This window comes from Chiloscyllium plagiosum, unplaced genomic scaffold (assembly GCF_037043375.1).
Source record: "Chiloscyllium plagiosum isolate Xiang-an unplaced genomic scaffold, Cpla_swu_hap1 HiC_scaffold_2, whole genome shotgun sequence".
Lineage (NCBI taxonomy): Eukaryota > Metazoa > Chordata > Chondrichthyes > Orectolobiformes > Hemiscylliidae > Chiloscyllium > Chiloscyllium plagiosum.
Window position 1 is genome coordinate 96,351,550 of NW_028270140.1, and position 14,157 is coordinate 96,365,706.

A 14,157-nucleotide genomic window follows, 5' to 3' on the forward strand; every position below is an offset into this window, starting at 1 on the left:
GAAAGGCACCTCATGTACAAATCTGCAAGTCAAATTTATATAAATACAGATCATCTTTTTAAAAGTGGATAAGTATACTATGTCAACCTTCAAAAAAGCATCATTAATGTGTAATGATCCTTCGCAAGGTCATTTGACTACAGATCCTCGCTAAATCAGATAAAACATTTAAAACTTGCAGTTTTACAAAGGTTGATCATGCAGCTAGAAGTTGCAACAATGTACTGTAAATACATCTAACCATTGCAGTAAATCAGATTTTGCATAGCACTCATGACCTTTAAACAGTGAGCTGCTGGAAGTAGAGGTTTAATGAATGTTACAGAGGAAAAATTGTAAGAAAACTAATATTTGGATTTGTCTCCCCAGATGGATTGTGGCATTAAAAGCATCTATAAGCAAATGGTTGCCCTTGCACCAAGCCATTCATGACTTCATGACCAACCCCCCAGAGCAGACTCGGATGTGAAGAGAAAATTTTGTTCAAGTGCAGTTTTCTATTAATAAATGTGAAAGAAGTAAAGCTCTTCAGCACACAAATGGTCGTGGAAATTGGGACCTCTTTCCCGAAAAAGTGGTTGAGAGTAGATCAACTAAAAATTCCAAAATTGTGACTGAACCAAGGGAAATACATTGAGCTCAGATCCAATTGAGCCCTAGTCCAATTGAATGGTGGAACAAGCTCAAGGTTTGAATGGTCTAGTACAGTTCCTGTGCTTCTATAGAACTAATTGCAATTAGTATCCATGAGTCTGTGTAAGTTGGATGTACTGCAAAAATACTAAATAAATGCTCAAAATCTCTTAGTCTTGCAGACAAATTCATATTGGTCTGAATTTTAAACCCCAAAAAGGGTGGCTTGGGATTGTTCTAAAGTATTTAATTTGTAGTTTGGGATTAGCATCCTCGAGATGACACTATTAGTGATCATTTTGTGAATACTTTTGTTGTTGCGTTTGTGCAGTATTAGATTACTGACAATTTTCCTTTAAATGAAGAGCCCACTCCAGAATTTCCTGCAAGAAATTGATTGGGAATTTGGAATTGATTTTAGTGAAGCTACATCTATTGCCTTTTTTTTTCAGTTTTCCTGGCCACTTGATAACTTAGTGGCACTAAACAGAAAGTTACCTGGATACTTTACTCCAGACGGCAGTCACAACCTTTAGATTAGGTCATTAAAAAATGTTCTGTGTTCAGGAACAGGAATGTGTGACTGCTGGTGAGACAGGTATGAAGACCTAGGGATTAAATGTGAGGAGCTTTGGCCCCTTCAATTGGCCAAAAGTTACAAGGCTCTTGCAAACTGTGGACAAGAGCAGAGATTGCAGGGAGGTACAGCAAAATGTCCATGGCATCTTAGTACTGGGAGCCATTTAAGTGAAGGGAAGAAATAGGAATGTAGTTGTGATAGGGGACAGATTAATTTGGGGACGAGACACTGTTGTCCTAATGGTTGAGTTACCTGCCTGGTGCAAGGACATCTTCTCAGTGCTGAAGAACAACTTAGAGCGAGGGAAGGGATCCAATTGTTGTCCACATTGATACCAATGAATTGGTAAGGCGAGAAAGACGACTTTGCTGGAAGTCTTTGAACAGTTAAGAGCTAAATTGAAAAACAGAACCTCCAAAGTAACAATCTCTAGATTACTACCTGAGCTACTGGCAAAGCGGCATAGAGTAAATAAAGTTAGTGAATTAGATATGTGACTCAAAGTTTGGTGTGGATGAAACAGGCTTCAGTTCATTGAACACTAGTACCAGTACAGGGTTAGAAGGGAACTGTGTGATGGGGATGGACTTCACTTTCACAACGCTGGGACCACTGTCTTGACAAATCAAATAACTAGGACTGTGGAGAGGGTTTTAACCTTTTTTTAGAAAGTCGTGGGGGAGGGGGGGGGAGGTTTGTAGAGTGGAAACATAGGCTTACAAAGTAAGAGGATATGACAGAATTACAGGACAGCTATTTGGATAATTATACCCAGAGTGAGATAGGAAGAGGCAAAGTATACAAACATAGGAAAACGCAAGAAATATTGTTAAAGAAAATAAAATAATAGTTTTTAAAAAAGATGCAAACTTAATGTCTCTTTACTTGAATGCACATGATGTTTGTAACAAAATAGATGAATCAACAGCAAAAGTACAAATTAATGTGCACGATTTTGTAGTCATTACAGAGTCATTTTGTAGTCATTACAAGGAGATCAAACCTGGGAACTAAATATTCAGAGGTTTTTGACTTTCTGAAAGGACATGCAGGAAGGAATAGCTGGTGAGATAGCATTGTCAGTACAGGATGGAATAAGCATGTTAGCAAGAAGTGATCTTGAATCAGAACAACATGTAAAATCCTTATTGTTTGGTGGCGTAGTGGTTGAATAGTCTATTGGCCCCTTCTCAGTTGTTATGTGGTGGGACAGAAAATAAATCAGGAGATCATGAAGGCAGTGCATTAATCATGGATAACTTTAATCTTAGATTGAGATAGTCAGGTTGGCAGAGGAAACCATGAGAAAGAATTAATAGAGTTTAATCATGACAGTTTCAGGGAACAATATGTTGTGAATCCAACTATTTTGGTTCTGGTGATGTATAATGAGGCAAGTTAAATAAATGATGTCAGGATAAAAGACCTCCTCAGAAAGAGTGACCATGACATGGTAGAATTTATCATTCAGTCTGAGAAAGAACAATTTGGGTCAAAAACAACTATGCCAAGCTTAACTAAGTGTAATTGCAAAGAAATGAGGATAGAGATTGTTCAAATAGACTGAGAAAGAGGTTTAGTAGTAAAGCCAATTGAGGAACAATGATAGCTATTTAAGAAAGTACTTCATGGTTCATAGCAAGGACATATTATAGGAAAGGGATAAGCCAACTATGGTTAACCATGGAAGTTAATGATGCTTTTTGTTCTTTCAATCTGATGCTAAAGTGGCAAAGGTCAGAGTGGTAAATGAGAGGATTGAGGAAGTTTTTAAAAAACAAAAGATGGCCATAGAAGTAATAAAGAATGAGAAAAGATCGGTTTAGGGTAAGCTTACAAGTATATGAAGTTAGAAAATAAGAGCATATTTAAATATATAAGGAAAAGAAAAGCCAAACTGAACATTTACCTTTCAGAGAATAAGGCTGGGGAAATAAAAATGGAAATCGGGAAATGTTAGAGGAGTTGCATAATTACTTTGCATCAGTCTTCACAAAGACTTCCAAAATTACTAAATATTCTCGGAGTAAAAGGAGGAGAGGAAGTAAATACAATAACTATCACAACAAGAAGTGCCAGGAAAATTAAAAACCGATATGTCCCCTGGACCTGATGTAAGGCTTGCTAGGATATTAAAGGAAGAGATAATGGATGAACTGGTAATAATTATCCAGGAAATCTTAGATTCTGGAAAAGTTGCGAAGGATTGGAAAGCTGCCAAAGGATTGGAAAATACCTTTATTGATAAAAGGGAGTAGACAATAAAAGGCATTGGGAAAATATATTACAAAGGATTACTAGCAGAGCATTTAGAAATGCAGAACATGATCAAGCAGAGTCAGCATCACTGACAAATTTACTAGAATTCTTTGAAAAGGAAACAAGCAGGATAGATAAAGGGGAAGCAATGGATGTCATATATTTAGATTTTTAGAAACCATTTGATCAGGTACTCCACGATAGGCTACTTAACAAGGTAAGTGCCCAGGTTATTGGAGGAAATATAAATTCATGGATAGAGGATTGGCTAACTAATAGAAGGCAGTTGGAATAAGGGGGCATTTTCAAGATGGAGATCTGTAACTATAGGTGTGCCACAGAGATCACTGCTGGGACCACAATAATTTACAATATATATTAATGACTTGGAGAAAGTGATGACTGCAAATGATGGAGATCAGAGTCAAAATGTGTGGTGCTGGAAAAGTACAGCAGGTCAGGCAGCATCCAAGGAGCAGGAGAGTTGACATTTTAAGCATACGCTCTTCATCAGGAATGTGGGATACTAATGACTTGGATTGGGAAAGTTATAGTCAAGTATGTGGATAACATGAGGCAAGTGGTAAGGATGACCCAAAAAGTCTCCAGATGGACATTGAGACAGGTTAAGCGAATGGGCAAAGAAATTGGCAGATGGAATATAATGTGGGGAAATGTGAAATTCTGCACTTTGGTGAAAGAATATAGGAAGTGATGATTATTAAATGGAAAAAGACTACAGAAAACTACAGAACAGCAAAATTTGGGAGTCCTCATCTATGAATCACAAAAAGATAGCATCCAAGATGAGCAGGTAACAAGGAAGGCAAATTGAATGCTGGTCTTTATTTTAAAGGCAATGGAGTATAAAAGTAGTGAAGTTTTGATAAAACTACACAAGATACTTGTTTGAACATACCTAGAATACTGTAAACAGTTTTGGTCCCCTAATCTAAAAGACATACGAGCATTGGGGCAGTCCAGGGAAGGTTCACTAAGCTAATACCAGTATGGAGAGACTGTCTTATGAGGAAAGATTGAGTAGATTAGGCCTACATTCATCGAAATAAAGAAAGATGAGAAGTGATCTTGTTGAAATATACAAAATTCTTAGAGAATTTGACAGCATCGATGTGGAAAATTTGTTTTTCCTTTTGAAATTTTCTAGGGCCAGAGGGCATAATCTCAGAAAAAGGGTTGCAATATTTAAGACACAAATGAAGTGGGATTGCTTCTCTCAGAAGGTAATGAATCTGTGGAAGTCTTTATCACAGGAGGCTGTCAAGGCTGGCTTATTAAGTGTATTCAAGACTGAGATAGAGAGATGTTTGATACGTTAATAATAAATCATTATGGGGAAATGGCAGGAAAGGGGTGGTACGGATTATCAAATCAGTTATGATCTCATTGAATAGCAGAGACTCAACGTGCTGAATTGTCTAATTCTGCTCCTGTGTCTAATAGTCACCACTTACAAGTTCTCCTCCAAACCACTCACATGTATACCGGCCAGACTTAGTTCCACTGCATCAAATTCCTGGAACTCCTGCCCTAACAGTATTATGGTTCTAATTACAGCACACAGACTACAGTGGTTCAAAAAGACAGCTTACTACCACCTTCTCAAGGGCAACTAGGGATGGGCAATAAATTCTGGCCCAGCCAACAATGCCCATATCCCACATGTGAATAAAAACACAAGTTGAGAAAGGTTGAATTTAGATAAATTTGCAGCGTTGCCAGGAAACCACCCCTCCAAACACATAGGTCCATTGAGGCCCCCAGACTTCCATTAGATTCTCCTCCAACCTCCAATACAAACCCTTCCCTCCACTACTCTTTGTCTTCCCCCGATTTTTAACTGCCTCATAGATTTCAGCCCAGTGAATGTCTCCTTGTCCAAAAAACATCCACTCTGTTAACTGGACTGACCTTGGGCAGGAACCCCACAGTAAAGCATTAAAACAGCCCTAAAGGATGTTCAGGAAATTTATTCTTTCAATTTTTCTAACCTCACAGCGACCTCACTGCCTTTCACTCCTATTGCACAGAACATGTGTTCCAGCTAAAGTTCAGATTCTAATATTCCCAACGTAGTTTATTGTTTTCAAAAGGGACTGACGAGGAATTAAGACAATGCTCCAACTCCTAACCTTAGAAATGTATTGACAAAGATTGGCAGGCTGAATAGAGATAGTTGTCATGCTACTGATGCTTTCAATGCACTGGACTATTTTCAAAAATTATAGCCAGTGGTATAGTTTTAGATGAATACTTGAAGATAAAGTCACACAGAGGTTCACGGTTAGCTTTCCTCTAAAGCTTTATTAAGAAAATAGTAGTGTGTGCATACTCCATGGGATGCCCAGCAATCCAAGCTTCTTTCATGCTCTGTTATGAAGAATAGAATCCAAGGAAGGGAGGTACCACTTCCTTTTGTTCGCACAAGTGACCAAGGACAAAATGCGACAGTATGGGAGAGCAGTGAGTCACCAGGTGGCAACCAAATAAATAAGTAATTGGAGGTTGCAAGATTACAGAGAAAGGTTTTGGATAAAGGGCAAAGTCTGCCCACAAAATTGGCAATGCTTTCCAGTAGATGTTTGATGCTAAGTGAGGATAGGAGCAGTGATCAATGTTTAAATTAATAGGTTCCAAAAATTGTGTGGCAATGCAGTGTTTCTCTTGAAGACAGCATAAGGATAAGAATAATTGCACTGTGATTATAACTGACTGTTCAAGTTTCAGTTTGTACATAAGATTTTTTATTGTACCTTTTTCACTTTTATTTTGCTTTCTCAATATACTGCTCCGCATGATGACCTTTGAATATTAATAAAAATCGGAATTGAATAGGGTGTTTATTTCTTGAACAATAAGACTGAATGACAGAACATCAAGGTTTGCTTCATCTTTATTATCCTATACATATATTTTACTGCAGGACAATACTATAAGGCAATACAGATTAATTCCCTGTAGAGATGCTGTGTATATTAACTTGTTTTATGCTCATCATGATCAATGGAATCACAGCAAGCATCAGTGAAACTGCCAATCACTGTGACCTTCCTATAATTCACAGCTAATATACCTGATTCCCATTAGTTCATGTTGTCCTACCTGTGAAAGGAACACTCTTCACGTCACACAGATACTTGTCAGAACATCCATTTGTTTTTAGTATCTGAAGTACCATAGGTGTCAGCATTTAATTTGGCATTTGAAATCACAAAATCCCTCCAAAAATGAGATAAAGGGGAACTGCCATCAAGGGTGTGGGTGGTTGCCATTTTGGAATGAAAATTCAGTTCATCCAAACTGAGTTGTCATGTCTTCATCTCCAGACTTTCACAATATAATCTTTATCATCTGTGCCCAAACAGCAAGTAAAACATATTTATAGGGTGAATATTTGATACTGTCAACTCATGCAATTATAGTATCTAATAGTTGAAACTGGAGTCAACTTATTTGCCTGGAATATACAAAAAGTGACAGTTGGGGCCGCTTGCTTGTCACGATTTACAGTAATAATTCCGAGAGGCAAGGCAACATGCAGAACGACTGCAGTTCAGGTAAGGAGAATGACAGTGAAGATTATTGGATCAGACAGAAAATGTTTTTTGATATTATGGTAAATGGGCAACAAGATAAATCCCAAAGCAAACAATATTCCTTTTGACATGTTTGGGGCTAAATTATATTTCTTTTAAATGAAATATAAGACTTATTTTGCAACAATTATATTGAAGCAATTTCTAAACAAATACTGCCTGTGGATTGATATGACTGAATCATTATACTGATTAAATAAGAGATAATACTGAGTAACTAGGCTACTAAAATACAAATAGGTACCTCAGATTGGACGCTTTTAGGAAGCAGTTTCATTGGCAGAAATAAATGCTCAGTTATCTCCATTTTCGTTCAATCAAAAGTTAAACCTGGTTGGCTTATAATAAAAGTCAAAGAGTATGGTAAAGCACATCCGGTCAGGCAGCATCCGAGGAGCAGGAGAATCGACGTTTCAAGCATAAGCCCTTCAACAGGAATGAGGCTTGTAGCTGAGAGATAAATGGGAGGGGGGTTGGGGTTGGAAGAAAGGTAGCTGGGAAAGCAATAGGTAGATGAAGGTAGGGTGAAGGCGATAGGTGGGAAGGAAGATGGACAGATAGGACCGTTCAAGGTGGTGGTGGTGCCAAATTGGAAGGTTGGATCTGGGATAAGGTGGAGGGGAGGGGAAAATGAGGAAACTGGTGAAATTCATATTGATCCCATGTGGTTGGAGGGTCCCAAGGCGGAAGATGAGGTGTTCTTCCACCAGACATTGGGTGGTTAGGGTTTGAAGGTGGAGGAGGCCCAGGACTTGAATATCCTTGGCAGAGTGGGAGGGGGTATTAAAATGTTTGCGCAGAGGGTTGAGGAGCTGTTTAATGCATGTGTCCCAGAGATGTTCTCTGAAACATTCCACAAGTTGGCGCCTGTCTTCCCAATGTAGAGGAGACCACAGCGAGAGCAACAGATAGAGTAGATGACGTGAGGAAGTACAGGTACATCTCTGTCAGATATGGAAGGATCCTTTGGGGCCTTGGATGGAAGTGAAGAGGGAGGTATGGGCACAGGTTTTTGCACTTCTTGCAGTAGCAGGGGATGTTACCGGGAGTGGAGGTTGGGTTGATGGGGTCGTGGACCTAACAAGGGAGTCGCGGAGAGAATGGCCTCTCTGGAACGCACATAGTGGTGGGGAGGAAAATATATCTCTTGTAGTGGAGTCTGTTTGTCGGTGGCAGAAATGGCAGAGGGTGTTGGGATGTATCTGGAGGTTGGTGGGATGGAAGGTGAGCACCAGAGGGGCTCTGTCCTTGTTGTGGTTGGAAGGCTGGGTTCAAGGGCAGAGGTGCGGGAAGTGGAGGAAAGATATGCTGGAGGGCATCGTCGACCACGTGGGATGAGAAATTGTGATCTTTGAAGAAGGAGGCCATCTAGGATGTTTTATGTTACTGGGATAGGGTGGATGGGTGGGTCTGAGTGGGATGCTCTTCAGAGGGTTGGTGCAGATTTGATGGGCTGAAGGGCTTGCTTCCACACTGTAGGGATTCTGTGATTCTGTTTGTACAGCTGCAACATGACGTCCTGACCCCTATATTCAATGTTCTGACCAATGAAGGCAAGCGTCCCCGTCTACCTGTGACTCCACTTTCAAGGAACTATGTACCTGCACCCATAGGTCTCTTGTTTGGCAAGACTCCCCAGAGCCGTAACATCAACTGTATAAATCCTGCCTTGGTTTGCTTTATCAAATTGCCATACCTCACATTATCTAAATTAAACTCCATCTGCCACTTCTCAGCCCATTGACCCATCTGATCAATGTCCCATTGTACTCTGAAATAATCTTCTTCACTGTCAGCTACACCACCTATTTTGGTGTCATCTGCAAACTTACTAACTCTACCTCCTACATTCACATCCAAATAATATATATAAATGACAAAAAGCAGTGGACCCAGCACCAATCCTTGTAGCACACCATGGACCTCCAGTCTAAAAGCAAGTATCTACCACCACACTGTCTCCTACCTTCAAGCCAATTTTGTATCTAATTGGCTAACTCCCCCTGGATTCTATGTGATCTAACTTTATTAACCAGTCTACCATGCAGAACCTTGTCAAACACTTTACTGAAGTCCATATAGACAACATTTAATGCCCTGTCTTCATCAATCTTCTTTGTCACCTCTTCAAAAACTCAATCAAGTTAGTGAGAGACAATTTCCCACTCACAAAGCCATGCTCACTATTCCTAATCAGTTCTCGCCTTTCCAAATGTATGTAATTTCTGTCCCGCAGGATTCCCTCTAACAATTTACTCACCACTGTCGTAATTCTCACCAGCTTATAATTCCCGAGCCTTTCCTTAGAACCTTTCATAAATAATGACACCACATTTGCCAACCTCCAAACATCTGACACCTCACCCATGTCTGTTGATGATACAAATATTTTCGCAAGGGGCCCAGCAATCTCTTCCCTCACTACCTACAAAGCTCTGGGAAACACCTGATCACGTCCCAGCGATTTATCTACCTTTATGCATTATAAGACCTCCAGCGCCTCTCCTTCTGTAATATGAACGCTTTTCAAGACATCATTATTTATTTCTTCAAGTTTCCGAGCATCCACGTCCTTCTCCACAATAAAAACTGATGCAAAGTATTTGTTGAGTATCTGCCCCCTCTCCTCTGGCTCCACACATAGATGGCTATGTTAATCTTTAAGGGGCCATATCCTCTACTTAGTTACTCTTTTGACCTTAATGTACATATAGAATTTTTGGATTCTCCTTAACCCTATTTGCAAAAGCTATTTCCTGTCCCCTTTTTACCCTCCTGACTTCCCTCTTAAGTATACTCTCACTGTCCTTATACTTCTCTAGGATTCACTCGTTCCCAGCTGTCTACATATGGCACATGCTTCCTTCTTTTTCGTGACCACAACCTCAATTTCTCTAGCTACCCAGCATTCCATATACCTAATAGCCTTGCCCTTCACACTAACAGGAACATACTCTGAACTCTCATTAACTCATTTTTAAAGACCTCCCATTTCCAAACTGTCTCTTTACCAGTGAATAGCCTCTCCCAATCAGCCATTTAAAGTTCCTGTCTAAAACTAACAAAACTGACTTTCCTCTAATTTAGAACCCTAATATTTTGATCAGTTCTATCCTTTTGCATAACTATGTTAAAAGTAACAGAATTATGATCACTTGTCCTAAAAGTGCTCCCCCACTGACACCTCAGTCCCTTGCCCCTACCTTTTACCCAACAGAAGGCCAAGTATTGCTTCTTCTCTAGTAGGTACACCCAAAGTTGAACAAGGAAATTTTCTTGTACACGGTTAAAAAATTCCTCCCATCCAAGCCCTTAACACTAGGACAGTCCCACTTCTAGTGCTCCAAACTTTCTATGGTTGGAAAGTTAAAGTCCCACCTCCCCCCTGCCATTACAACCCTATTATTCTTACAGATATCTGAGTTATTTTTACATATTTGCTTCTCAACTTCCCACCGACTATTGGGGAGCTGATAATACAATTCCAAACAAAGTGATAATCTCTTTCTTATTTCTTAGTTCAATACATATAACATCATTGGAGGATCTCCCAGCAGTATCCTCCCTAAGTAAAGCGGTAGTGTTATCCTGAACCAAAAATGCCACTCCCCCTCCTCACTTGCCTCCCTTTTTATCCTTCCTATAGCATCTATATCCCAGAAAATTAAGCTGCCAGTCCTGCCCCTCCCTGAGCCATGTTTCTGTTCCATGTTCCAAACCATGCCCTAAATTCATCTGCCTTACCTGTCAGACCTCTTGCATTTAAGTAAATGCAGTTTAATTTATCACTTTTACCTCATTCTCTGCCAAGTTCTTGTCTGTCTTGACTATTTGACTTGCTTCCTTTACTGTACCAGGCTCAGCCTTTTTCTCTTCTCACTGTCACTTTGGTTCCCTGCTCCCACCGCCTCTTTACTCATTTAGAGCCTCCAGAGTAACGCCAGGAAATCTCCCTGCAAGGATATTGGCTCCCTTTCTAATTCAGGTGGAACCTGTCCCTCATAGACAGGTCATTTCTACCTCTGAAGATATCCCAATGATTCAGAAACATGAATCCATATCCTTAGTTCCTCAGCCACTAAGGATAATTCTATCCTCCTGTTGTTACTCTCACTAGCACATGACACAGATATTACTAAGGCTTGAGGACCTACTTTTTTAATTCAAACCTAGTTTCTCTCTGTAGAACCCCATCCCTTTCTTCACTTATAATGTTGGTATGTGCACAATGACCTCCTGATGGTCACTCTCCCCTCACAGAATATTCTGCACCCTCTCACAGACATCCTTGACCCTGGCACCAGGGAGGCAACACACCATCTTCTTACCACGTAGATGGCTGCAGAAGTGTCTGTCTGTGCGCCACATTAGAGAGTCTCCTATTACAATTAATCGCTTGGAACCCGACATACCCCTTATTATAGTAGAGCCAGTCATGATACCAGAAACTTGAGAAGCCATTCCCCCCACAGTATTCAAAACAGCATACCTTTTGAGATGGGGATAGCCACAGGACACTCCTGCACTACCAAGTTTCATGGATAACTCTCATTATCACATGTAACATGTCCACTCAACAGCTCACCTACATCTTTTCCCCAGACAACTAATCCTTCTTATTTACTCACTCCCTCTCTACTCCTCACTACCTCTGACATCACTGCTAACTGCTCTTCCATCGACTCAATCCCTCCTTTTGTCTAATTGCAGGAAAACAGACTGATATTTCTACATCATTCTGACTGACCTACCTGTCACCCCCAGGCTGGTTGCACTTGACCTGCAGAATTGACAGTGTTCTCAGGCTATATATCCTTTAAATTCTGAACATGATCGCTTAACCAATCACAAAAACAAAGGAGCCAGCCAAACAGTGGCTTATTGATCCTGAAAAATTGTATCACAGAAACCAGGTTTAAGATGGCACTTCAAAAACACACAGAACATTAAGATAAACATCTTAAATAAAAACAAAAAATGCTGAAAATATTCAGATTAGTAAATATCTGAGGAGTGAGAAAGTTTTAATGTTTCAGGTCAATGACTTTATGTTAGAAGTCATATTTCTATAATGTGCAATGAGATGACTTTGCATAAACCTGGGCCAGAGGTCCAGTGTCAAGCCCCACTTGCCTGAAGTTGTATCATATCATTCAAACATTTTGATTAAAATAACAAAAACACTAATTTAGGCTGAAAGTGTAAGCACTTACAAAGACAAAACACAATTCAGGGTAAATTAATACATCAGCTCTAACAAAGGATGAAATACCGTAACATAGAATTGTTATAGCACAGGAGGCTATTTGGCTCATGATGTCTGCAGCAGCTCTCCAAATGAGCATCATGACTTAGTGCTTTTTCTCTATACCCTTGCGCAGTATCTAAATAGAAGCATTTATCCCAATGCCCCCTCAAATGCCTCCAATGAACCTGCCTCCACTAATCTTCTAGGCAGTGCATTGCAGACCCAAGCTACCAACATGTGAAGAAGTTTCTCTTTCCTCACATCACACTTACTTTCTTTGTATATCACTTTAAATCAAGGAGAACAGTCCAAACTTCTCTAATCTATCCTTATAATAATAATTCTCATCTCTGGAACTATTCTTGTAAATCACACTTGTACTCTCCCCAGTGCTTTCCCAAACCATCCTACAGTTGCACTCTTGAACTCAATATGATACTGTCACAATACTGGTTCTTTTTACAAGGTTTCTCTGTCCTTGAGTTTTTTTTTTCCCCAGAGAAGGGATAAGTGGCCAGGCTTCAGCTAGGCTGGGTTTGAAAGTTTTATTGGGTCCCTTTGTTTACCCCTAGCTGATAGTGCTTTAGGCCAAAAGCTTTCATGTTTTTTTTTACAAACACCTAATATAATCAAAGTTAAAAATCACACAACACCAGGTTATAGTCCAACAGGTTTAATTGAAGCACGCTACCTTTCGGGCTCCGAAAGCTAGTGCTTCCAATTAAACCTGATGGACTATAACCTAGTGTTGTGTGATTTTTAACTTTGTACACCCCAGTCCAATACCGGCACCTCCAAATCATAATGTAATCAAAGGGGAGTGGCCAGCTAGCTGTGTAACGAGCCTTCATTTAGATTAGAGTTCTTTAATTCAGCTCAGAACTTCAGTCAGTTCAGTTGCAGCAGGGGATATGTGAAATAGGCTGCTGACCCCTCTACCTTCAAGCCTGTAGTTTGTTTCATTTTTACTGTTTGTGCCAAGGGATGTGTGTATTGGGACTGTTGCAAGTATCTTCAGAACAGCATCATTAAGTTGTGTTTGGATAGGATAAGTTATCCAGTATTCTGTTTTCTGTTTTTTGTGTTTCATTCCATAATTTTGTAAATACATTTTGTTTGTCTAAAACTTGGCAATTGAACCAGCTAATTCACTCCAGGAATATCCACCATACACTTAGCTAAAACAAATAGCAAAGTGACAGTCTGGGCTACCTGCTTAAAAATGTTTTGAGGGGTCTGGACTAGTCCATAACAATAACTAGGCAGCCCCAGACCATAACTTTACAATTTGTTTCGGTAAGTCAGTGAAAATTACCCAGAGTAAGATAGCTAGGTTGACTACTAGATTTTAAAACAGACAAAAATTTGTTCACAAAATTACACAAAGAACAGAATAAAGAACCCCTACAGGACTTAGCCTATCTAGCTAGACTTCATTATGCTGTTCCAAATATACACAACAGTCCCAATAAGCAAACTCCCATTTAAAACAAGTATAAATGGAACACATGCTTACAGGTTGACGTTGAAGGGCAGAGAGAGAGAGGGATTCCACAAAGTTCACTGTTGAACTCCTTACCAATTCAGACTGAACTAAACTGCTCAGCTCAGCTGGAGAGCTGAACACTCCCCTTTCTTTATACAGGTCACTTCTAAAACATGACTACTTTGGCCTGAAGTCTCATCTGTTTACATATAAACAGAAGGCCTCTCAAAATCCTTTTCATCTCTGTTCCAAACCAGAATGATCGGAGCCCGGCCTGGTTTATTACCCCTCTGAAAAGAAATCAAGGACAGAGTCTCTTTGAGCCAAGAAACAG

General features: G+C 39.8%; 1 protein-coding gene across 1 annotated transcript in view; it reads left to right on the top strand.

The window, feature by feature from the left end:
- The window catches only part of pdzph1 (PDZ and pleckstrin homology domains 1), a 75,708-nt gene extending 69,383 nt beyond the window's left edge, over nt 1–6,325 (top strand). The window contains exon 13 of the mRNA XM_043710190.2: nt 370–6,325. Within this exon, the coding sequence (XP_043566125.2) occupies nt 370–469 (100 nt within the window). The 3' untranslated portion in view covers nt 470–6,325. The remainder of the gene's footprint in view (nt 1–369) is intronic.
- Nucleotides 6,326–14,157: the final 7,832 nt, after the last annotated feature.